This window comes from Scyliorhinus canicula, chromosome 1 (genome assembly GCF_902713615.1).
Source record: "Scyliorhinus canicula chromosome 1, sScyCan1.1, whole genome shotgun sequence".
Lineage (NCBI taxonomy): Eukaryota > Metazoa > Chordata > Chondrichthyes > Carcharhiniformes > Scyliorhinidae > Scyliorhinus > Scyliorhinus canicula.
The window spans coordinates 167749101-167773202 of NC_052146.1; the positions used below are offsets into that span (position 1 = coordinate 167749101).

Consider the following 24102-nt stretch of genomic DNA (forward strand, 5'->3'; position numbering starts at 1 on the left):
CGCCCCCTGGACTCCTGGCTCTTCCGGCACTCCAAAGATCGCTACCTCCAGGCTTGGCACCACCCGTGTTTTTAGTACCGTGGACATTGCCTTAGCAAAACCCTCGAAGCTTCGGACATGCCCAAAACATGTGGACATGATTTGCTGGGCTTCCTGTGCACCTCGCACACCTGTCCTCTACCCCAAAAAACTTGCTCATCCTAGCCACTGTCATGTGTGCCCGGTGGACTAGCTTAAATTATATCAGGCTAAGCCTGGCGCACGATGAGGAGGTATTAACCCTGCTTCGGGCATCCACCCATAGACCCGCCTCTATCTCTCCTCCTAGCTCGTCCTCCCACTTGCCCGTAAACTCCTCCACCGGAGTTTCCTCCGCCTCCGAAAGCTCCTGGTAAATATCCGATACCTTCCCCTCTCCCACCCAGGGACTGGAAACTACTCTATCCTGTCTCCCCCGTGGCGGCAGCAGCAGAAAGGCTTTCTCAGGAACTCTCACCTGCAAAAATCTAAACCCGTTCCCTGCTGGCAATTTGAATTTGTCCTCCAAAGCTTTCAAGCTGGGAAAGCTCCTGTCTATAAATAGATCCCCCATCCTTCTAATTCCTGCCCTTTGCCAACTCTGGAACCCACCATCCAGCCTACCTGGTACAAACCAATGATTATTATAAATTGGGGTCCAAACCGATGCTCCCTCCACTCTCTGATATCTCCTCCATTGCCCCCAGATTCTCCGAGCCGCCACCACCACCGGACTTGTGGTGTATCAGGCCGGTGAAAACGGCAGAGGTGTCTTTATATGACGTCGCCTCCAACCACTCCCACACCGACCCCTCCCCCACTACCCACTTCCTAATCATGGCTAAATTAGCCGCCCAGTAGTAATTGCAGAAGTTCGGTAGTGCCAACCCACCATCCCCTCAACTGAGCTCCAGCAACACTTTCTTCACTCACGGGGTTTTACCCGCACACACACAGCCCGAAATAACCTTATTCACCCACTTGTAAAAGGCCTTTGGGATGAAGATGGGGAGGCACTGAAAGACAAACAGAAATCTGGGGAGGACCGTCATTTTCACGGTCTGTACCCTCTCCGCCAGTGATAGCGGGAGCATGTCCCATCTTTTAAAGTCTCCTTCCATTTGTTCTACCAGCCGGGATAGGTTTAACTTGTGCAGTGCCTCCCATTCCTGGGCCACCTCATTCTCAGACAAGAAGCTCTTTCCTACCATTCTAAGCGGCAGCTCTCATCTCGCTTTTCCCCATGTTCAATTTATACCCCGTAAAATTACCAAATTCCCCCAGGATTCGTATTACTTCCCACATCCCCTCCAACGGGTCTGAAATATACAAGAACAGGTCATCTGCGTAAAGCGAGACCCGGTACTCCACACACATACACACACACACCCCCGAACCAGCCCTTTCCAGTTCCTAGAGGCTCTCAACGCCATGGCCAATGGCTCTCTGGCCAGAGCAAACAGTAACGGGGAGAGGGGAAACCCTTGCCTCGTCCCGCGGTGTCGTTTAAAATACCCCGACCTCAGCTGGTTCGTACGCACACTCGCTACGGGTGCCTGATAGAAATGAAAATTGCTTATTGTCACGAGTAGGCTTCAAATGAAGTTACTGGGAAAAGCCCCTAGTCGCCACATTCCGGCGCCTGTTCAGGAAGGCCGGTACGGGAATTGAACCGTGCTGCTGGCCTGCCGTGGTCTGCTTTCAAAGCCAGCGATTTAGCCCTGTGCTAAACCAGAGCGACTGTGCCCAGTCAATAAAGCCCTCACCAAACCCAAACCTTCCATTTGATAAAGTTTCCCATGACAGGTTGATGGAAAAAGTGAAGTCGTATGGTGTTCAGGGTGTACTAGCTAGATGGATAAAGAACTGGCTGGGCAACAGGAGACAGAGTGTAGTGGTGGAAGGGAGTGTCTCAAAATGGAGAAAGGTGACTAGTGGTGTTCCACAGGGATCCATGCTCGGACCACTGTTGTTTGTGATATACATAAATGATCTGGACAAAGCTATAAGTGGTCTGATCAGCAGGTTTGCAGATGATACTAAGATTGGTGGAGTTGCAGATAGCGAGGCGGACTGTCAGAGAATACTGCCAAAATATAGATAGATTGGAGAGTTGGGCAGAGAAATGGCAGATGGAGTTCAATCCAGGCAAATGCGAGGTGATGGAAGATCTAACTCAAGAGCAGACAAAATGGTCAATGGAAGAGTCCTGGGGCAAATTGATGTACAGAGAGATCTGGAAGTTCAGGTCCATTGTATCCTGAAGGTGGCAACGCAGGTCGATAGAGTGGTCAAGAAGGCATACAGCATGCTTGCCTTCATCGGACGGGGTATTGAGTACAAGAGTCGGCAGGTCATGTTACAGTTGTATCGGACTTTGGTTAGGCCACATTTGGAATACTGCGTGCAGTTCTGGTCACCACATTACCAGAAGGATGTGGATGCTTTAGAGAGGGTGCAGAGGAGGTTCACCAGGATGTTGCCTGGTATGGAGGGTGCTAGCTATGAAAAAAGGATTGTTTTCATTGGAAAGACTGAGGTTGAGGGGGGACCTGATTGAGGTCTACAAAATTGAGAGGTATGGACAGAGTGGTTAGCAACAAGCTTTTTCCAAGAGTGGGGGTGTCAATTACAAGGGGGTCACGATTTCAAGGGGAAAGGTTTAAGGGAGATGTGCGTGGAAAGTTTTTTAGGCAGAGGGTGGTGGGTGCCAGCGAAGGTGGTAGAGGCGGGCACGATAGCATCATTTAAGATGCATCTGGACAGATAGGTGAACGGGTGGGGAACAGAGAGAAGTAGACCTTGGAAAATAGGCAACAGGTTTAGATAAAGGATCTGGATCGGTGCAGGCTGGGAGGGCTGAAGGGCCTGTTCCTGTGCTGTACTTTTCTTTGTTTTCTTTGTTCTTCCCAGCGCCTCCCACAGGTAATTCCACTCCACCCGATCAAAAGCCTTCTCCGCATCCATTGCTACCACCACCTCCGCCTCCTCTCCTGAGGGCATCACAAATACATTTAGAAGCCTTCGAACATTGGATTTGAGTTGCCTGACCTTTGCAAATCCCGTCTGGTCGTTCCCTGTCACCTCCGGGACACAGTCCTCTATCCTTGTGGCCAGTATCTTAGCCAGCAGTTTGGTGTCCACATTCAGCAGAGAAATCGACCTGTATGACCCGCATTTACCCTTCTCCCGTTTCAGGATCAATGAAGTCGAGGCCTGCAACATTGTTTGGGGGGGGGGGGGGGGGGGGGGGGGGGGGGGGGTCCTCCCTTCTCGCTTCGTTAAATGTCCTCACCAGCAGTGGGCTCAATATCTCTGAAAACTTCTTCTAGAATTCCACCGGGTAGCCATCAGACCCTGGGGCCTTGCCCGACTGCATGCCCTCCAGCCTCTCGATTATTTCCTCAATCTTAATTGGGGCCCCCATCCCTTCCACCAGATCCTCATCTAACCTCGGAAACCTCACCTGATCCAAAAACTGCCTCTGCCAGCAGGGTAGCATGGTGGTTAGCATAAATGCTTCACAGCTCCAGGGTCCCAGGTTCGATTCCCGGCTGGGTCACTGTCTGTGTGGGGTCTGCACGTCCTCCCCCTGTGTGCGTGGGTTTCCTCCGGGTGCTCCGGTTTCCTCCCACAGTCCAAAGATGTGCGGGTTAGGTGGATTGGCCATGCTAAATTGCCCGTAGTGTCCTAATAAAAAGTAAGGTGGGGGGGGGGGGGGGGGGGGTTGTTGGGTTACGGGTATAGGGTGGATACGTGGGTTTGAGTAGGGTGATCATGGCTCGGCACAACATTGAGGGCCGAAGGGCCTGTTCTGTGCTGTACTGTTCTATGTAACCTCGCCACCCTAGCCGGGAGTTCCGACTCATATAATTTACTATAAAAGTCCTTAAACACCTCATTCACCCCCACTGGGTCCAGGACAGTATTTCCGCCTCTACTCTTTACCTATCTCCCTGGTCGCCTCCCTTTTCCTGAGCTGGTGTGCTTTCCCTGTGGTCAACGGCCCAAACTCCGCCTGTAACCTCCGCTGCTCCCTTAGTAGCCCCGCATCCGGGGCCTCCGAGTATCTCCTGTCTATCTGCACTATCTCCTCTACCAACCTATCCCTCTCAGCCCGTTCCGCCTTTTCTCTGTGGGCCCGTATCGAGATTAATTCCCCTCTGACCACTGCCTTCAGAGCTTCCCAAACCGTCGCTGCAGAGACCTGCCCCGTATCATTTTTTCCAGGTAGTTCTGTACTTGTTAACCCGCCCACAGATTGTTTTGTCCGCTAGCAACCCCACATCCAGTCTCCACAGCGGGCATTGCCCTCTCTCCACACCAACCCGTAGATCCACCCAGTGCGGGGCATGATTCGACAATGCGATAACCGAATACTCCGTATCCATGTATTAGCGCCCTGCTCAGAACACAAAAGGCGATGCGAGAGTATACCTTGTGGACTTGTGAGAAAAAAGAAAACTCCTTTGCCATTGGCCGTGCAAACCTCCATGGATCTTCTCCCCCCCCCCCCCCCCCCCCCCCCCCAATTTGTTCATAAACCCCTTCAATTCCTTTGCTGAGGCCGGCCTCCTCCCTGTCCTTGATTTTGACCGGTCCAATTCCAGATCAATGATGTGTTGTTTTATTGCCACTCGTTTTATTAATCAAGATCGCTACCTCCTGGTCTTTGAGTCCAGTCCTGAGTGGAACACTTGGCTGATCCACCCTTTTCTCAATGTCGTCTGGTCTGTAACCTTTAGATGTGTCTCTTGTAGCATTGCTACGTCCGCCTTCAGCCCCCTCAAATGTGCAAACACGCGAGCCCTCTTGACCGGCCCATTCAACCCTCTGACGTTCCATGTAAACAGCTTGACTAGCCATCACCCGTTTTAGGTCAGCCTCTAACTCGCGCCCTCCGCCACCTCGAGCCCCGCCCCCCCCCCCCCCCCCCCCCCCCCCCCTCCCTCCGGCATTGGCTGGTTGGTCCGACCTCCCATTCCCGTAGTAACAGTTCCTCCCCTGTCAGCAAAGCAGGTGCCCCCCCCCCCCCCCCCAGCAACAACACAAGAAACCCCAACCCCCCCCCCCCCCACCCCAAGTCAAGCTCCAGCTTAACACCTGCTCGCCTCCCACTGTGCTTCTGTGAGTCAGATGACCCATGCTGACTTTACAGCGCCCGCCCATGGCACCAAGCAGTCTTTCCCCATTGTTCTCTTTCCCCCTCCCCCCACTTGGACAGACATATTAAAAGCATCACATTCCCCAGTAAAAAACATCAGGTAAAACAGTGAAGAAACAGCCACTTTAGAAAGAAAAACACCCAAAGACAGAACCAGCCCCAAAGACCACCCCCCCTTTAACAAGCTTCCTGCAAGACAAAGTTACCTTTCGCCATCCAAACAGCCCCTTATTACGCATAACCCAACTTATACTTATACAGCCCAGCACAACAAATCACCACCACCGTACTCTCCAAGGCTTCAGTGTCTTTTGGTTCAACTCCTGCCTCTTTAATAAAAGTCCATGCTTCGTCTGGTGTTTCAAAGTAGTAGTCCCGTTCCTCATGACCCACAGACGGGCTGGGGACAACACCCCGAACTTCACCCCCTTCTTAAAGAGGGTCGTTTTTGCCCGATTAAAGCCAGCTCGCCTTTTGGCCAAATCCGCGCCCGGGTCCTGATCAATGCGCAGCTCACAACTCTCCCACTTGCTGCTCCGTTCCTTCTTGGCCCACCGCAGAGCGTGTTCCTTGTCCAGGAATCGGTTAAAGTGTACCACCGTCGCCCTCGGCAGCTCGTTCGCTCGGGACTTCTTCGCGAGGGTGCTGTGCGCTCTATCCACTTACAGGGGCCGAGGGAACGCCCCAGCCCCCATCAACTTCTCCAACATGTCCGTCACATAAGCCCTCGCATCCGATTCCTCACTGCCTTCAGGGAGGCCAACAATTCTGAGATTCTGCCTACTGGACCTGTTCTCCAGGTCCTTCAGCTTCTCCTGCATTCTTTTCTGGCGGACATTCATCATCTCCACCTTGGTCTCCAGCACGGTTAGGTATTCCTCGTGCTCGGACACCTTTTTCTCCAACTCCTGGATCACTCTTCCGTGGGTCTCTTGATTCTGCACAACTTGATCAATCGAAGCCGTAATCGTGTCCAGCGTGTCCTCCTTCAGCTTGGCGAAGCAATCTTCAAAAAACTTCACCAGCTGCTCCGTCGACCACTGTGCCGTTTTCCCGCGGCCCATGCTTTCCCGCGTTACCGGCTGCGTCACGTCTTCCTTATAGGACTTTGTTTTCTCACATGGCCACTTCTGGTCCAATTCTCCATACACTGGATCGTGATTTCGCCTCACTGTCTCATTCTTCACCGATTTATCCCATAAAATCCAGAAAAAACGGGGGATAAAGGTCCAAAAGTCCCATCACAGGCGGGAGCTATCAAATGTGCGACCTACTCCTCCATGGCTGGCACCGCAAGTGCGGACAGGTTTTAAATGTGGGTCCTCAATGTGCTATTCAGCTGATGAATTCTGCTTGAACAAAAATTAAATATTATCGGAGCTACTGAGATACTAAACTAAGTAACTGAGATAATTTTTAAAAGCCAAAGCGTGGCAGTACCCTTTTCTGAACTTGCATCATATTCTACTTTGCCACCACTGACCTGATTGTTTTAACCTTCTCCTCCTTGTGTTCAAATGTTTCCATGGTCTTGCTTCTTCCCTTATCTGAAATGCCATCCAGCTTTACACCATTCCAATCTTGTCTTGTGCATTCTAGTTTCCATCATTGACACCAGTGTTCAGTTGCCTAGTTGATTAGCTCTCTAGTTCTCCCCTAATCCTCCCCCATCCTTCCCCTTAAGTGATTCTTCGCCATCATTGATACCAGTGTTCAGCTGCCCAGTTGCTAAGCCCTGGAGTTCTCTCCTGATCTCCCTCCGTCCTTCTCCTTAAGTGGTTCTTCAACCAAGCTTTTGGTTATTTGTCCTATTTTCGACCATCCGACACATGAGCAAAATTAGGCCATTTGGCCCATTCAATCATGACTGATATGTTTATCATCCCCATTCTCCTGCCTTCTCCCCATAATGCTTATTAATCAAGAACCCATCTATCTCTGTCTGAAAGACACTAAGTGAATTGCTCTCCACAGCCTTCTGTGACAGTGAGTTCCACAGATTCACCAACCTCTGGTTGAAGAAATCGCTCCTCATCTCAGTCTGAGGCTGTGCCCTCGGGTTCTAGTTTCTCCTCGTGGAAACATCCTCTCCACGTTCACTCTACCTAGGCCTCCCAGTATCCTGTACGTTTCAATAAGATCCTCCCTCATCCTTCTAAACTCCATTGACCCAGAATCCTCAACCGCTCCTCATATGACAAGTCCTTCATTCCAGGGATCATTCTTGTGACCCTCCTCTGGGCCCTTTCCAAGGTCAGCACATTCTTCCTTGAATACGGGGCCCAAAACTGCTCACAATATTCCAAATGGTGTCTGACCAGAGCCTCAACAGTACATCCCTGCTCTTGACATGAATGCTAACATTGCATTTGCCTTCCGAACTGCCAACTGAACCTGCATGTTAACTATAAGAGAATCCTGAACTAAGTCTCCTAAGTTCCTGTGTTTCTGATTGAAGCTTTTTCCCATTTATAAAAAATGCCTCTATTCTGCCTACCAAAATGCATAGCTTCACATTTTTCCACATTATATTCCATCTGCCACTTCTTTCCCACTCTCCTAGCCTGTCCAAGTCCTTCTGCAGCCATCCTGCTTCCTCACCACAACCTGTCCCTCTACATATAGAATCGTTACACTGCAGAAGAGGCAATTCGGCCCATCGAGTCTGCACCAACACTCCGAAAGAGCACCCAAACTAGGCCCACTATCCCCAAAACCCAATAACTCCACATAACCTTTTGGCCATTAAGGGACTATTCAGCATGGTCAGTCCACCTAACCTGCACATCTTTGGACTGTGGGAGGAAACCGGAGCACCCGGAGGAAGCCCATGCAGAGTCGGGGAGAAAGTACAAATTCCACAGTGACCCAAGGCTGGATTTGAACCCGGGTCCCTGGCGCTGTGAGGCAGCAGTGCCAACTACTGTGCTACCGTGCCGTCCTTATCTTTGTATCATCTGCAAACGTAGCAACAATGCCCTCTGTTCCTTCTATTAGATCATTAATGTACACCGTGAATAGCTGTGGTCCAAACGTTGACCCCTGCGGAACACCACTAGTTACCGACTACCATCCTGAAAAGGACCTCTTTATCCCCACTCTCTGCCTTCTGCTAGTCAGCCAATCCTCTATCCATGCCAGTACCTTGCCTGTAACACCATGGGCTCATACGCTATTTAGAAGCCTCCTGTACGGCACCTTGTCAGTGTCCTCTTTTGCTGTGCCTGAAGTTAGATTCCTGCTGCTTTCTATACTCTCCATTCTATTATGTGTTAAATAACAAAGACAGGTACATCGCAGGAACAAGCGCTTCGGCCCTCCAAGCCTGCACCAACCATGGAAGATGGTCCGTACCCATCTATACCATCGTATTCATGCATTTGTCAGCCTCTTAAATGTCACTATTGTACCTGCTTCCACCACCTCCCACAGCGAGTTCCAAAAACCCACTGCCCTCTAAAAAATACTTCCCTTGCACATTATGGAAAAGCTGGGGGCTATTGGGACTAGCTTAGTGGTAAAAACTGTACGGCATGGATAAATTGGGCCAACGGGCTTGTTTTCATGTTGTAAACATCTATGGCTCTATCTCTAAACTTTGCCCCTCACACCTTAAACTTGTGTCCCCAAATAATTGGCTCTTCCTCATTGGGGAAAAAGCTTCTGACTCCACTCTGTCAATGCTCCTCATAATTTTGTAGACTTCTATCAGGGCCCCCTCAACCTCTAGTTCCCGTGAGAACAAATCGAGTTTATCCAACCTCTCCTCGTAGCTAATGCCCTCCATACCAGGCAACATCTTGGTAAACTTCACTGTACCCTCTCCAAAAGAACAAAGAAAATTACAGCACAGGAACAGGCCCTTCGGCCCTTCCAGCCTGCGCCGATCCAGATCCTTTATCTAAACCTGTTGCCTATTTTCCAAGGTCTATTTCCCTCTGTTCCCGCCCATTCATATATCTGTCTAGATGCTTCTTAATGATGCTATCGTGCCCGCCTTTACCACCTCCCCTGGCAAAGCGTTCCAGGCACCCACCACCCTCTGCGTAAAAAACTTTCAACGCACATCTCCCGTAAACTTTTCTCCCCTCACCTTGAAATCGTGACCCCTTGTAATTGACACCCCCACTCTTGGAAAAAGCTTGTTGCTATCCACCCTGTCCATACCTCTCATAATTTTGTAGACCTCAATCAGGTCCCCCCTCAACCTCTGTCTTTCCAATGAAACCAATCCTAATCTACTCAGCCTTTCTTCATAGCTAGCACCCTCCATACCAGGCAACATCCTGGTGAACCTCCTCTGCACCCTCTCTAAAGCATCCACATCCTTCTGGTAATGTGGTGACCAGAACTGCACGCAGTATTCCAAATGTGGCCTAACCAAAGTCCTATACAACTGTAACATGATCTGCCGACTCTTGTATTCAATACCCCGTCCGATGAAGGCAAGCATGCTGTATGCCTTCTTGACCACTCTATCGACCTGCACCTTCAGGGTGCAATGGACCTGAACTCTCTGTACATCAATTTGCCCCAGGACTCTTCCATTGACCATATAGTCTTCTCTTGAGTTAGATCTTCCAAAATGCATCACCTCACAATTGCCTGGATTGAACTCCCATCTGCCATTTCTCTGCCCAACTCTCCAATCTATCTATATTTTGCTGTATTCTCTGACAGTCCTCCTCGCTATCTGCAACTCCACCAATCTTAGTATCAACTGCAAACTTGCTCATCAGACCACTTATACCTTCCTCCAGATCATTTATGTATATCACAAACAACAGTGGTCCGAGCACGGATCCCTGTGGAACACCACTAGTCACCTTTCTCCATTTTGAGACACTCCCTTCCACCACTACTCTCTGTCTCCTGTTGCCCAGCCAGTTCTTTATCCATCTAGCTAGTACACCCTGAACACCATACGACTTCACTTTTTCCATCAACCTGCCATGGGAAACGTTATCAAATGCTTTACTGAAGTCCAGGTATATGACATCTACAGCCCTTCCCTCATCAATTAACGTTGTCACTTCCTCAAAGAATTCTATTAGGTTTGTAAGACATGACCTTCCCTGCACAAAACCATGCCGCCTCTCACTGATAAGTCTTTTTTCTTCCAAATGTGAATAGATCCTATCCCTCAGTATCTTCTCCAACAGTTTGCCTACCACTGACGTCAAGCTCACAGGTCTATAATTCCCTGGATTATCCCTGCTACCCTTCTTAAACAAAGGGACAACATTAGCAATTCTCCAGTCCTCCGGGACCTCACCCGTGCTCAAGGATGCTGCAAAGATATCTGTTAAGGCCCCAGCTATTTCGTCCCTCGCATCCCTCAGTAACCTGGGATAGAACCCATCCGGTCCAGGGGACTTGCCCACCTTAATGCCTTTTAGAATACCAAAACCTCCCTCTTCTTTATGCCGACATGACCTAGAGTATTTAAACATCCATCCCTAACCTCAGCATCTGTGATGTCCCTCTCCTTGGTGAATACCGTTGCAAAGTACTCATTAAGAATCTCACCCATTTACTATGACTCCACACATAAATTCCCTCTTTTGTCTTTGAGTGGGCCAATCCTTTCTCTAGTTACCTTGCTCTTGCTCCTGATATACGAATAAAAGGCTTTGGGATTTTCCTTAACCCTGTTAGCCAAAGATATTTCATGGCCCCTTTTAGCCCTCTTGCGCGTTTGAGATTTGTCCTACTTTCCCGATATTCCTCCAAAGCTTCATCAGTTTTGAGTCGCCTCGATCTTATCTATGCTTCCTTTTTCATCTTAGCTAGTCTCACAATTTCACCCGTCATCCATGGTTCCCTAACCTTGCCATTTCTATCTCTAATTTTCACAGGAACATGTCTGTCCTGCACTCCAATCAACCTTTCCTTAAAAGACTCCCACATTTCAAATGTGGATTTACCCTTAAACAGCTGCTCCCAATCCACATTCCCGAGTTCCTGCCGAATTATAGTTGGCCTTTCCCCAATTTAGCACTCTTCCTTTCTGACCACTCTCGTCTTTGTCCATGAATATTCTAAAACTTGTGGAATTGTGATCGCTAGTCCCAAACTAATCGCCGACTGAAATGTCAACCACCTGGCCGGGATCATTACCCAATACCAGGTCCAGTATGGCCCCTTCCCGAGTTGGACTATTTACATACTGCTCTAAATAACTCTCCTGGATGCTCCTTACAAATTCTGCTCCATCTACGCCTCCAACACTACATGATTCCCATTCAATGTTGGGGAAGTTAAAATCTCCCATCACAACCACTCTATTGCTCCTACATTGTTCTATAATCTGTCTAAATATTTGTACCTCTACTTCACGCTCGCTTTTGGGGGGCCTATAGTACAGTCCCAACAATGTTACTGCACCCTTCCTATTTCTTAGCTCTATCCATATTGCCTCAGTGCTCGAATCCTCCATCGTGCCCTCCTTAATCACAGCTGTGATATCATCTCTGACCAGTCATGCAACTCCTCCACCCCTTTTTCCTCCCTCTCTATCCCTCCTGAAGCATCTATACCCTGAGATATTCAGTTGCCAGTCCTGCCCTTCCCTCAACCAAGTCTCAGTAATACCAATAACATCATATTCCCAGGTACTAATCCAAGCCCTAAATTCATCTGCGTTACCTGCTACACTTAGAATACATAGAACAGTACAGCACAGAACAGGCCCTTCGGCCCTCGATGTTGTGCAGAGCAATGATCACCCTACTCAAACCCACGTATCCACCCTATACCCGTAACCCAACAACCCCCCCCCTAATCTTACTTTTTAGGACACTACGGGCAATTTAGCATGGCCAATCCACCTCTCTCATTAAAACAAATGCACCTCAGAACACCTGTCCCTTTGCGATCATCATCTCGTCCCTGTCTACTCTTCCCCTTAGTCACATTGAGTTTATTATCCAGTACCTTACTGGCTTTAGTTGCTGCCTCTTTACTGACCTCTAACTTCCTAATCTGGTTCCCATTCCCCCTGCCACATTAGTTTAAAACCTCCCCAACAGTGTTAGCAGAAGCACCCCCGAGGACATTGGTTCCAGTCCTGCCCAGGTGTAGACCATCCGATTTGTAATGGTCCCACCGCCCCTAGAACCGGTTCCAATGTCCCCAAAATCTGAACTCCTTCCTGCACCATCTCTCAAGTCACGTATTCATTCTGACTATTCTTAAATTTCTACTCTGACTGTCTCGTGGCACTGGCAGCAATCCTGAGATTACTACCTTATGAGGTCCTACTTTTTAACTTATCTCCTCACTCCCTGAATTCTGATTGTAGGACCTCATCCTGTTTTTTACCTATATCGTTGGTGCCTGTATGCACCACGACAACTGGCTGTTCACCCTCCCCCTTCAGTATGTCCTGCAGCCGATCTGAGACAGACCTGACCCGTGCACCCAGGAGGCAACATACCATTCGGGAGTCTCGTTTCCACATGCTTCTGGTAGTGTGGCGACCAGAATTGAATACTATATTCCAAGTGTGGCCGAACTAAGGTTCCATAAGCATGACTTGCCAAGTTTTATACTCAATGTCCGATGAAGGCAAGCATGCCGTATGCCGCCTTGACTACCTTCTCCACCTACGTTGCCACTTTCAGTGACTTGTGGACCTGTACACCAAGATCCCTCTGCGTATCAATACTCTTAAGGGCTCTGCCATTTACTGCGCATTTCCCACCTGTGTTAGGCCTTCCGAAATGCATTAATTCACATTTGTGTTCTGGGAACTTTACGCACCTCTCGTGAGCCCTCAGTCCCATTAACTCGTTTAAAGTCCTCATCATTGACCTCGCTCTTACCTTCTGTCCCATCAAAACAGCTTCCTCCTTCCCAAGTACTGGTGTCAATGTCCCATGAATTCAAACCTATTTCTCACGCACCAACCTTTGAGCCACACATTGACCTCTTTAATCTTATTAACCCTATGCCAATTAGCTTCTGGCTCAGGTAGTAGTGCAGAAATTAGTACCTTTTTGGTTCTGCTTTTGAATTAGCCTTTAGCTGCTCATATTCCTTCAGCAGAACCTCTGTTCTTGTTCTACCTAAGCCGTTGTTACCTACGTGGACCACAACAACTGGATCTTTACCCTCCCCCCTTCAAGTTCCTCTGCAGCCCAGATGAGATATCCCGAACAGAGCACCAGGAAAGCAACACATCCTTAGGACTCTTGATTGTGGTCACAGAGAATAGTGTCTATGCCCCGAACGATACTATCTCCAATTACGACTGTATTTCTTTTCTCTTGCTCCCCCACTTGAATGACTTCCACCACGGTGGTGTGGTCAGTTTGCTTATCCTCCCTGCAGTCCCCATTCCTGTCCACACAGGGAGCAAGAATCTCAAACCTGTTGCACAGGGTCATGGGATAAGGCTCCTGCAACAATAACTCCTGGATCTCTTCATTTACCTCACTCTGAGCCGCACCGCCCTCTCCCTGACCACTGGTCGAATTCGCTTTAGTTAGTCTAAGGGGTGTAACTGCCTCAGTGACCAGGCACCTCTCCCCCTCCCTGATATGTCGCAGCATCCGAACTTCAGAATCCAGCTAATCAACTCTGAGCCGGAGTTCCTCAAGCAACCAACACTTAATACAGATGAGTTTGCAGTGGAGTTGACGAGCTCTGACATCATCTGGCCCTCCATCCTTTTAAGTTTTAAACTTTTTAAATGTCTCCTTATGACATCAATCTGAAAGCAACTTACAAACAGTAATTTAAGTAGATGTTCAAATTTAGCTATTAGCTAATCAAGTCGCAGCAATCTGCTGACGTCGCTGTTCTGTTTTCCTCCAATTGGAATGCTGTATCACTCACCTTCCCAGGCTGCTCCCCGGTGTTTATATCACTCGCCTTCCCAGGCTGCTCCCCGGTGTTTATATCACTCACCTTCCCAGGCTGCTCTGCGGTGTTTATATCACTCACCTTCCCAGGCTGCCCTGCGGTGTTTATATCACTCACCTTCCCAGGCTGCTCCCCGGTGTTTATATCACTCACCTTCCCAGGCTGCTCCCCGGTGTTTATATCACTCACCTTCCCAGGCTGCTCTGCGGTGTTTATATCACTCACCTTCCCAGGCTGCCCTGCGGTGTTTATATCACTCACCTTCCCAGGCTGCTCTGCGGTGTTTATATCACTCACCTTCCCAGGCTGCTCTGCGGTGTTTATATCACTCTCCTTCCCAGGCTGCTCTGCGGTGTTTATATCACTCTCCTTCCCAGGCTGCTCTGCGGTGTTTATATCACTCACCTTCCCAGGCTGCCCTCTGTATCACTCACCTTCCCAGGGTGCTCTCTGTATCACTCACCTTCCCAGGGTGCTCTATGTATCACTCACCTTCCCAGGGTGCTCTCTGTGTCACTCACCTTCCCAGGGTGCTCTCTGTATCACTCACCTTCCCAGGGTGCTCTCTGTATCACTCACCTTCCCAGGGTGCTCTCTGTATCACTCACCTTCCCAGGGTGCTCTCTGTATCACTCACCTTCCCAGGGTGCTCTCTGTATCACTCACCTTCCCAGGGTGCTCTCTGTGTCACTCACCTTCCCAGGGTGCTCTCTGTATCACTCACCTTCCCAGGGTGCTCTCTGTATCACTCACCTTCCCAGGGTGCTCTCTGTATCACTCACCTTCCCAGGGTGCTCTCTGTATCACTCACCTTCCCAGGGTGCTCTAATTCAGCTCCTTTAGTATCTCAGTGTCAAATTTTGTTGGGTTACTGTTATTATCTTGAATCATCTTAGGACATTGAAGATTCATATAAATACAAATTAATTATTGTCACTGTCAAGCTAAACTTTCAAATCTAAACAGTGTTGGAAATTGTGATTTCTGCCTGTCATTAAACTTGTTGGAGATTTAAAATAAATTGAACCCCATTTTTGCACCTCAGCATATGCTGCCATCTATATGTGGTTTTTTTCACTCTTGTATTTTTTTTGAAGCACAAAGGCCCGTACATCTGCTTCCATTATCCTGCGTGGAGCAAATGATTTCATGTGTGACGAGATGGAACGTTCTCTTCATGATGCACTCAGTGTGGCCAAGAGAGTTCTGGAATCCAAGTCAATTGTACCAGGTGGTGGTGCTGTCGAAGCTGCTCTCTCCATCTACTTGGAGAACTACGCAACTAGTTTGGTATGAGTCTAGTTTGGATTTTTCTGCAAAACAATTCATTTTGTAAATATGTTTTCCTTGCTGGTCATTTAAACTGCTTATTTAATCTGTGCTTTGATGGTGTCCTTGGCCCAACTTAAAGCTCAGGAGCTGTAACCTTATTTTTTGGCCAAATGCTAACATCCATGATAGTTTAAGTTCTGAAATGAAGGTGTTGAATGGTCACTATTACATCTGTGAAAGTACAGCCTTTAATTGTTCAAGCAAAAGATTGTGACTCCCAGAGGACAGTGACTGCAGGGAAGGCAGTGCAATGTTCCTCCTGCAGAATGTTTGAGGTGAGGGACGCCGTCAGTGTCCCTGTTGATTTCACCTGTGGGAAGTGCACCCATCTCCAGCTCCTCAGAAACAGTGTTAGGGAACTGGAGCTGGATGAACTTCGGATCATTGTGGAGGCAGAGGTGGTCATAGATAGTAGCTTCAGGGGTGTAGTTATTCTGAAGAATCAAGATAGATGGGTGACGGTGAGAGGGGCTGGGAGGAAGCAGTCAGTGCAGGGATCCTCTGTGGTCGTTCCCCTCAGTAACAAGCATACCGCTTTGGATACTGTTAAGGGGGACGACCTACTAGGGGTAAGCCGCGGTGAACGGATCTCCAGCACTGAGTCCGTCCCTGTGGCTCAGAAGGGAAGGAGGGAGAGCAGGAGAGCAATAGTTATTGGGGACTCAATAGTTGGAGGGACAGATAGATGGTTCTGTGGCCACGAAAGAGACTCACGGATGGTATGTTGCCTCCCAGGTGCCAGGGTCCATGACGTCTCGGACCGTGTTTTCAGAATCCTTAAGAGGGAGGGGGAACAGTCACAAGTTGTGGTATACATCGGTACCAACGACATAGGTAAGAGAAGGGATAGGTATTTAAAACAGGAATTTAGGGAGCTAGGGTGGAAGCTGAGAGCCAGGACAAACCATGTTGTCATCTCTGGTTTGTTGCCGGTGCCACGTGCTAGTGCGTTGAGGAACAGGGAGAGCGTGCAGATAAACACGTGGCTGCAATTTTGGACACTAAGGGCAATTTATCATGGCTAATCCACCCAACCTGCACATCTTTGGACTGTGGGAGGAAGCCGGAGCACCCGGAGGAAACCCACGCACACACGGGGAGGATGTGCAGACTCTACACAGACAGTGACCCAAGCCGAAATCGAACCTGGGACCCTGGAGCTGTGAAGCAATTGTGCTATCCACAATGCTACCGTGCTGCCCTTAAGAACATTAAGTTGTAGTGGGAACTTGTGCATGGAGTCAGAAGAGATAGAAGAGACGTTGAATGAATACTTTTCTTCAGTGTTCACCAAGGAGAGGTGCCATGTTTTTGAGGATGAGACTGATACAGGCGGGTAGGCTGGAAGAGGCAGATGTTCTGAGGAAGGATGTATTAGCAATTTTGAAAAACCTTCGGGTCGACAAGTCCCCTGGGCCAGATGGGATATATCCATGGATTCTTTGGGAGGCAAGGGATGAGATTGCAGATCCTTTTGGCTTTGATCTTTGGGTCCTCGCTGTCCACGGGGATAGTGCCAGAGGACTGGAGAGTGGTGAATGTTGTTCCTCTGTTTAAGAAAGGGAATAGGAATAACCCTAGTAGTTATAGGCCAGTTAGTCTTTCTTTGGTGGTCGGTAAGTTAATGGAAAAGATCCTGAAGGACAGGATTTATGACCATTTGGATAGATGCAGCTTAATCCGGAATAGTCAACATGGATTTGTGACGGGTAAGTCCTGCCTCACAAATTTGATTGAATTCTTTGAGGAGGTAACTAAGTGTGTAGATGAGGGTAGAGCAGTTGATGTCGTATACATGGATTTTAGTAAGGCGTTTGATAAGGTTCCCCATGGTCGGTTCATGAAGAAAGTAAGGTGGTGTGGGATAGAGGGAAATCTGGCCAATTGGATAATTAACTGGTTATCACATAGAAGAGAGAGGGTGGTGGTGGATGGAAACTTTTCAGACTGGAGACCAGTTACCAGCGGTGTACCACAGGGATCAGTGCTGGGTCCTCTGCTATTTGTGATTTTTATCAATGTCTGAAGGGTGGGTCAGTAAATTTGCTGATGACACCAAGATTGATGGAGTAGTGGATGAGGTGGAGGGCTGTTGTAGGCTGCAAAGAGACATTGATAGGATGCAGAGCTGGGCCGAAAAATGGCGGATGGAGTTTAACCCTGATAAGTGCGTGGTGATTCATTTTGGTAGGTAAAATTTTAATGGGGATTACAGGGTCAACTGCAGGGTTCTGAGGAATGTGGAGGAACAGAGACATCTTTGGGTTCATGTCCAGAGATCTCTGAAGGTTGCCACTCAATTGGATAGAGCATGAAGAAGGCTTATAGTGTGTTAGTGTTTATTAACAGGGGGCTTGAGTTTAAGAGCTGGGGTTATGCTGCAACTATACATGACCCTGGTGAGACCACATTTGGAGTATTGTGTGCAGTTCTGGTCACCTCACTAAAGGAAGGATGTGGAAGCATTGGAAAGGGTGCAAAGGAGATTTACCAGGATGCTGCCTGGTTTGCAGGATAGGTCTTATGAGGAAAGGTTGAGAGAGCTAGGGCTTTTCTCTTTGGAGTGGAGGAGGATGAGAGGCAAATTAATAGAGGTTTATAAGATGATGAGGGGGATAGATAGAGTGGACGTTCAGAGACTATTTCCTCAGGTGGATGTAGCTGTCACAAGGGGGCATAACTACAAGGTTCAGGGTGGGAGATATAGGAGGGATGTCCGAGGTAGGTTCTTTACTCAGAGAGTGGTTAAGGTGTGGAATGGACTGCCTTCTGTGATAATGGAGTCGGACACTTTTAGGAACTTTCAAGCAGTTATTGGATAGGCACATGGAGCACACCAGAATGACAGGGAGTGGGATAGCTTGATCTTTATTTCGGACAAGGCTCGGCACAACATCGAGGGCTGAAGGGCCTGTTCTGTGCTGTACTATTCTGTGTGTTGCTGGAAGAAACTAATCATGGCTGAATGTGATGGGGAGTCAAGAGGAAAATATGGAAAGGGAAGCTGAGGTTTGAGTGTTCTCCTTTCATCACAGAGATCACTTCCTCAAGATGTTGGATTTAAAAAAACATTGTCTGCCTTGTGCAATTAGTCGTAACTGTGCCTATTTACAAAATCACAGGAAAAAGCAGTGCAGAGAAGGCCCATTAGAGTCTGCACCTCTGAATGAAAGACACCTGATCTGTCAATCCGAATATCATTTGTCAGCACTTGGCTTGAATGATATGATGTGCCAAGCACTTATCCAGGTACTTTTTAAAGGATGTGAGGCAACCTGCCTCTCCCAACCTCCCAGGCAGTGCATTCCAGACCATTACCACCCTCTTGGTAAAAAAGGTTTTTTCTCAAACTTCCGCCCCTCAACCTGAACTTGTGTCTTCTTGTAGCTGACCTTTCAACTAAGGGGAACAGCTTTTCCCTATCCACCCTGACCATGCCCCTCATAATCTAATGATTAGGTCGCCCCCTCAGTCTTTCTGCAAAAGAAAACAACCCAAGCCTATCCAACCTCTCTTCATAACTAAAATGTTCCATCCCAAGCAACATCCTGGTGAATCTCCTCTGCACCCTCTCCAGTGCAATCACATCCTTCCTATAATGTGGCGATCAGAAATGCACACAGTACTCCAGCTGCCGTGCATTGAATATTTTCTTGTCAAATTGCTCTTTCCAAAGTGTAACACCTCTCACTTTTCGGGATTAAATTCCATCTGCCAATTTTCTGCCCATTTGACTATCCAGTCTATATCTTCCTGTAACCCAAGACTCTCAGCTGTTAACCACCCGGTCTATCTTTGTGTCACCTGAAAACTTCCTGATTCTAACCCCGCCCCCATAATCATCTAAGTCATTTATATAAATGATGATGAATAAGGTACACAGCACGGTAGCGCAAGTGGCTAGCACTATGGCTTCACAGCGCCGGGGTCCCAGGTTCGATTCCCCGCTGGGTCACTGTCTGTGTGGAGTCTGCACGTTCTTCCCCATGTCAGCGTGGGTTTCCTCCGGGTGCTCCGGTTTCCTTCCACAGTCCAAAGACGTGCAGGTTAGGTGGATTGGCCATGATAAATTGCCCTTCGTGACCAAAAAAGGTTAGATTGGGTTACAGGGATTGGGTGGAAGTGAGGGCTTAAATGGGTCGGTGCAGATTCGAATGGCCCCCTTCTGCACTATATGTTCTGTGTTCAGCACAGATCCCTGTGGTATGCTGCTGGATACTGGCTTCCAGTCACTAAAACAACCTTCTGCCATTACCCTCTGTTTCCTGCAGCTCAGCCAGCTTTGAATCCACCTTATCAAGTTCCACTGCATCCCACTTTTTTAGAAGTCTCCCATTTGGGACTTGTCAAATGCTTTGCTGAAATCCATGTAAACTACATCGACGGCACTACCCTCATCTACACGCTTAGTCGTGTGCTCAAAAAGTTCAATCAAATTTGTTCGGCATGACCTCCCTATTCCTGATCAAACCTAGCCTCCAAGTGGCAATAAATCCTCTCCTTCAGAATTTTCTCCATTAGTTTCCTCGCCACTGACATGAGACTCACTGGCCTGTAGTTCCCTGGCTTATCCTACAGCCTTTTTTAAATAGTGGGACCACATTTGCGGTTCTCCAGTACTCTGGTACCTCTCCCGTGGCCAGAGAAGAATTTAAAATTTGGATCTCCTCCCTCGCCTTCCACAGCAACCTGGGACACAGCTATTCCGGACAGGAGATTTCTTTACTTTTAAGCTTGCCAACACCTCTAATACCGTGTCCCTCCCAATGACAACTTGCTCAATAACCTCAGTCTCTCTCCCCAAGTTCCATATCTGCTTCATTCTCTTTGGTGAAGCTAGATGTGAAATATTCATTTAACACCCTACCAGTGTTCTCTGGCTCCACCCACAGTTTCTCCCCTTGGTCCCTAATGGGCCCTACTTTTTCCCTAGTTATTCTCTTCCCATTGATATACTTGGGATATCTTGAGATTTTCCCTACTTTTACCAGGCAGAGATTTCTCATATTCCCTCTTTTCTCTCCTAATTGCTTTCTTAAGCTCTACCCTGCACTTTCTGTGCTCCACTAATGCATCTATTTATTTGCTCCCCTTGTAACCATTAAGAGCCTCTCTCTTCCTTCTCATTGTATCTTGAATATCTCTGGTCATCCATGGTTCTCTGGGTTTGTTATTCCTTCCTATTACCCTGGAGGGAACATGTTGAGCCTATACCGTCCCCATTTCCTCTTTGAACACCCCCACTTCTCTTCTGTAGATCTCCCACCAGTAACTTGTTCCAATCTACCTTGACCAGATCCAGCCTTATTTTACAAAGTCTCCTCTCTCCTCTCCCCCCCCCCCCCCCCCCCCCACGGTCCTTTTTCTGCAATTTGTCTATTTCCTTGTCCTTACCAACTTAAATTGCACCATGTTGTGGTTGCCATCAGTAAAATGCTCCTCCACCACCTGTCCGGCTTCATTCCCCAAAATTAGGTCCAGCACTGCGCCATCCCTTGTGGACCCTCCACATGTTGAGCTAAAAAGTTCTCTTGTATACATTTTGCAAGCTCTGCTCCATCTAAGCCCCGAACACAATGACTATCCCAGTTAATGTTGGGAAAGTTGAAATCACCCACTATAATTACCCTATTATTCTTGCACGCTTCTACAAATTGCTCCTCAATTTTCTGCTGACTATCTGGGGGTCTATAATACACACCTAGAAATGTGGCTGTATCTTTTTTTTATTCCTGAGCTCTACCCACAAAGCTTAATTCACACCACCCCCAAGCTATCATCTCTCCATACTGCAGTAATTTACCACATAACTAATAGTGGATGCCTCCCCCTCCCCTGTCCCGCCTGAAAATTCTGTATCTCGGGATTCTAAGCTGCCAGTCTTGCCCCTCCCTCAACCACGTCTCCGTGATGGCTACGAGAGCATAATTCCAAATGTCAACCCTCACCCTTAACTTATTCGTTTAACCTGTAATACTCCGGGCATTAAAGTAGAGGCCAATTCAGCCTTGTCTTGCTCTCCTGAAACTTACACTGCTCTATTCCCTCTGACTTGATTGTTTTTCTGTGTCATACTGTGTCCCTGTTCTGCTCACAATCTACCGAATTTGTTGAAAATCCTCCCAACAGCACTAGCAAACCCACTAGCAAGGATGTTAGTCCTGCTCTGGTTCAGATGTAAACTGTCCCACTTGTACAGGTCCCACCTTCCCCAGAAATGGTCCCAGTGGTCCGGGAATCTAAACCCCTCCCTCCTGAACCAATTCTTAAGCCACGTATTCACCTGTGCTATTCTCTTATTTCTATACTCGCTAGCGCGTGGCATTTGGGAGCATTCCGAATGTCCAATTCACCTAACAAGCATACCTTTTGGGACTTGAGAGGAAACCGGAGCACCTGGAGGAAACCCTGCAGACACGGGGAGAATGTGCAAAGTCCGCACAGACTGCGACCCAAGCAGGAATTGAACCTAGGACCCTGGCACTGTGAAACAACAGTGCGAACCAACGTGCTACCGTGCTGCCCATATGACCCAAGAGGTTCTGCTTTTTAATCTACAGCCTGGCTCCCTGAATTCTTGATGCAAGACCTCATCTCTTTCCCTCTGTCATTGGTACCAACACATACCATGACCTCTGCTTTACCACCCTCCCCCTTCAGGATGCCCTGCAGCCGTTCAATTACATCCTGGACCCTGCCACCAGGGAGGCATCACACCATCCTGGAGGCTTTTTCACAACCACAGAAATGCTTATCTGTGCCCCTGACTTATGGAGTCCCCTATAACTATTGCCCTTCTGCACTTTGACCCTCCCTGCTGAAAAACAGAGCCAGCCGTGGTGTTCCCCCCCCCACCCCCGTTATGCTTGTAAGAGAGGGGGCCAGCCACGGGGGATTCCTGGATTGCCTGCCTGCCCTTTCTAGTGGTCACCCATCTGCCTACACCTTGGGTGTGACCACATTTCTATAACTCCTATCTATGACATTTTCCACCATCTGCATGTTGTTAAGTGCATCCAACCGAACCACGCGGTCTGTGAGGAGCTGCCATTGGGTACACTTCCTGCAGATGTAGTCATCCAGAACGCTGGAAGCCTCACGTACCTCCCACATCTCACCCCACTGACTGACATATCTGGCACTAATTAATTGAGTCAAAATAAATGGTTGGTAAATTTAATACTAATTAATAATTACATTAATATAAATACTTATTACATTTAAGTTAAAATTCACTATATGATCCCTTGAGCTGGATTTCTCCAATAAATATTAAATGCTAAATGTGCTATTCTCCAAGATACTCCTCTACTCAGTTACTTACTCTTAGTTTTTCGAATTTAGAACAGATCCCCAACCAGCCAATTGGGTCACAGCTTTACTGTGATGTCACTTGTCTATGTTTTTGGGGCTTAATGCAGTTGAAGATTTTTGTTTTGCCTTTTAGGGATCACGTGAGCAGCTTGCAATTGCTGAATTTGCCCGAGCCTTGTTGGTTATTCCAAAGACACTGGCCGTAAATGCAGCTCAGGATTCTACAGACCTGGTTGCTAAACTCCGTGCATTCCACAACGAAGCCCAAGTAAACCCAGAACGCAAAAATCTCAAATGGTATGTACATTTCTTTGTAAGATATTTTGTGCTGTTACCTGCAGCTTTAGCACTGAGAAAAGGCATCAACTCATCATCCAGAAAATGACAGTTCAACATCATTTTTATGAAATCCTCAGTTGGGTTTTGGTTGCATGGCTCCAGTATCATATCATATATATATATATAATTTACAGTGCAGAAGCAGGCCATTTGGCCCAACAAGTGTGCACCAGCCCCTGGAAAGAGCACCCTACCTAAGCCTGCACCTCCACCCAATCGCCACAATGCAACCCAACCTTTTTGGACTCGTAAGTGGGATTTAGCATAGCCAATTCATCTAAGCTGCAGATATTTGGACTGTGGGAGGAAACCGGGGCACTCTGAGGAAACCCACGCAGACACGGGGAGAAAGTGCAGACTCTGCACAGGCAGTTACCGAAGCCGGGAGTTGAACCTGGGACCCTGGAGCTGTGAAGCAACTGTGCTAACCACTGCGCTATTGTGCCGCCCATATGTGGCCTCTGTTTCACCCACCCAAACGTCTTGATTTTCCAGTGTTGTCTGGGTTTCCGTAGGTAAAGCCCAGTCTGACTTGGAAATTGACTTGGACTTGGGAATTGCATTCCCCTGTGCCCTCTATGGAGAATATCTGTCCTTTTTTTAGCGTATTTAGAATGGTGGGGAAATAATGTTCTGCTTCAGAGGATTTAAGAGACTACGGTGTAGTGTAATTGGAATTTTCAGGATATTGACCCAATGACAGTGAGATCAGGTTGGTGCATGACTTGAACATTATCGTGTACCTTCTAGTATATATCGAGGTGGGGATGGATAAATGGATGGCCAGGTTCAGGTATTTATATCTTTGATAATGGACATTCATTCCTTGCCAAATTAATTTCTTTCTGGCAGTCAAGACCTTGTGGAAACATTTTTAGCTTGTAACTTGGACCCTTGTAGCAAGCTTGGGTTACTTCAAAGTAGAAGAGGGAGGTGGTAATGATGACTGAACAAAATAAAAGTCCTTGATTGAAAAGTTTTCAAATTATTCCAGCCCCAAAGTATGGATTAATCTCTCCAGTGTGATTCCTGTCAGTTTATTTGGATTTATGGGATTATTTGGATTT

General features: G+C 48.0%; 1 protein-coding gene across 1 annotated transcript in view; it reads left to right on the top strand.

The window, feature by feature from the left end:
• Window positions 1–24102, top strand: part of tcp1 (t-complex 1) — a 79857-nt gene that overhangs the window by 50675 nt on the left and 5080 nt on the right. The window contains exons 10-11 of the mRNA XM_038802286.1: window positions 15148–15340; window positions 22830–22993. Of these exons, the coding sequence (XP_038658214.1) occupies window positions 15148–15340; window positions 22830–22993 (357 nt within the window). The remainder of the gene's footprint in view (window positions 1–15147; window positions 15341–22829; window positions 22994–24102) is intronic.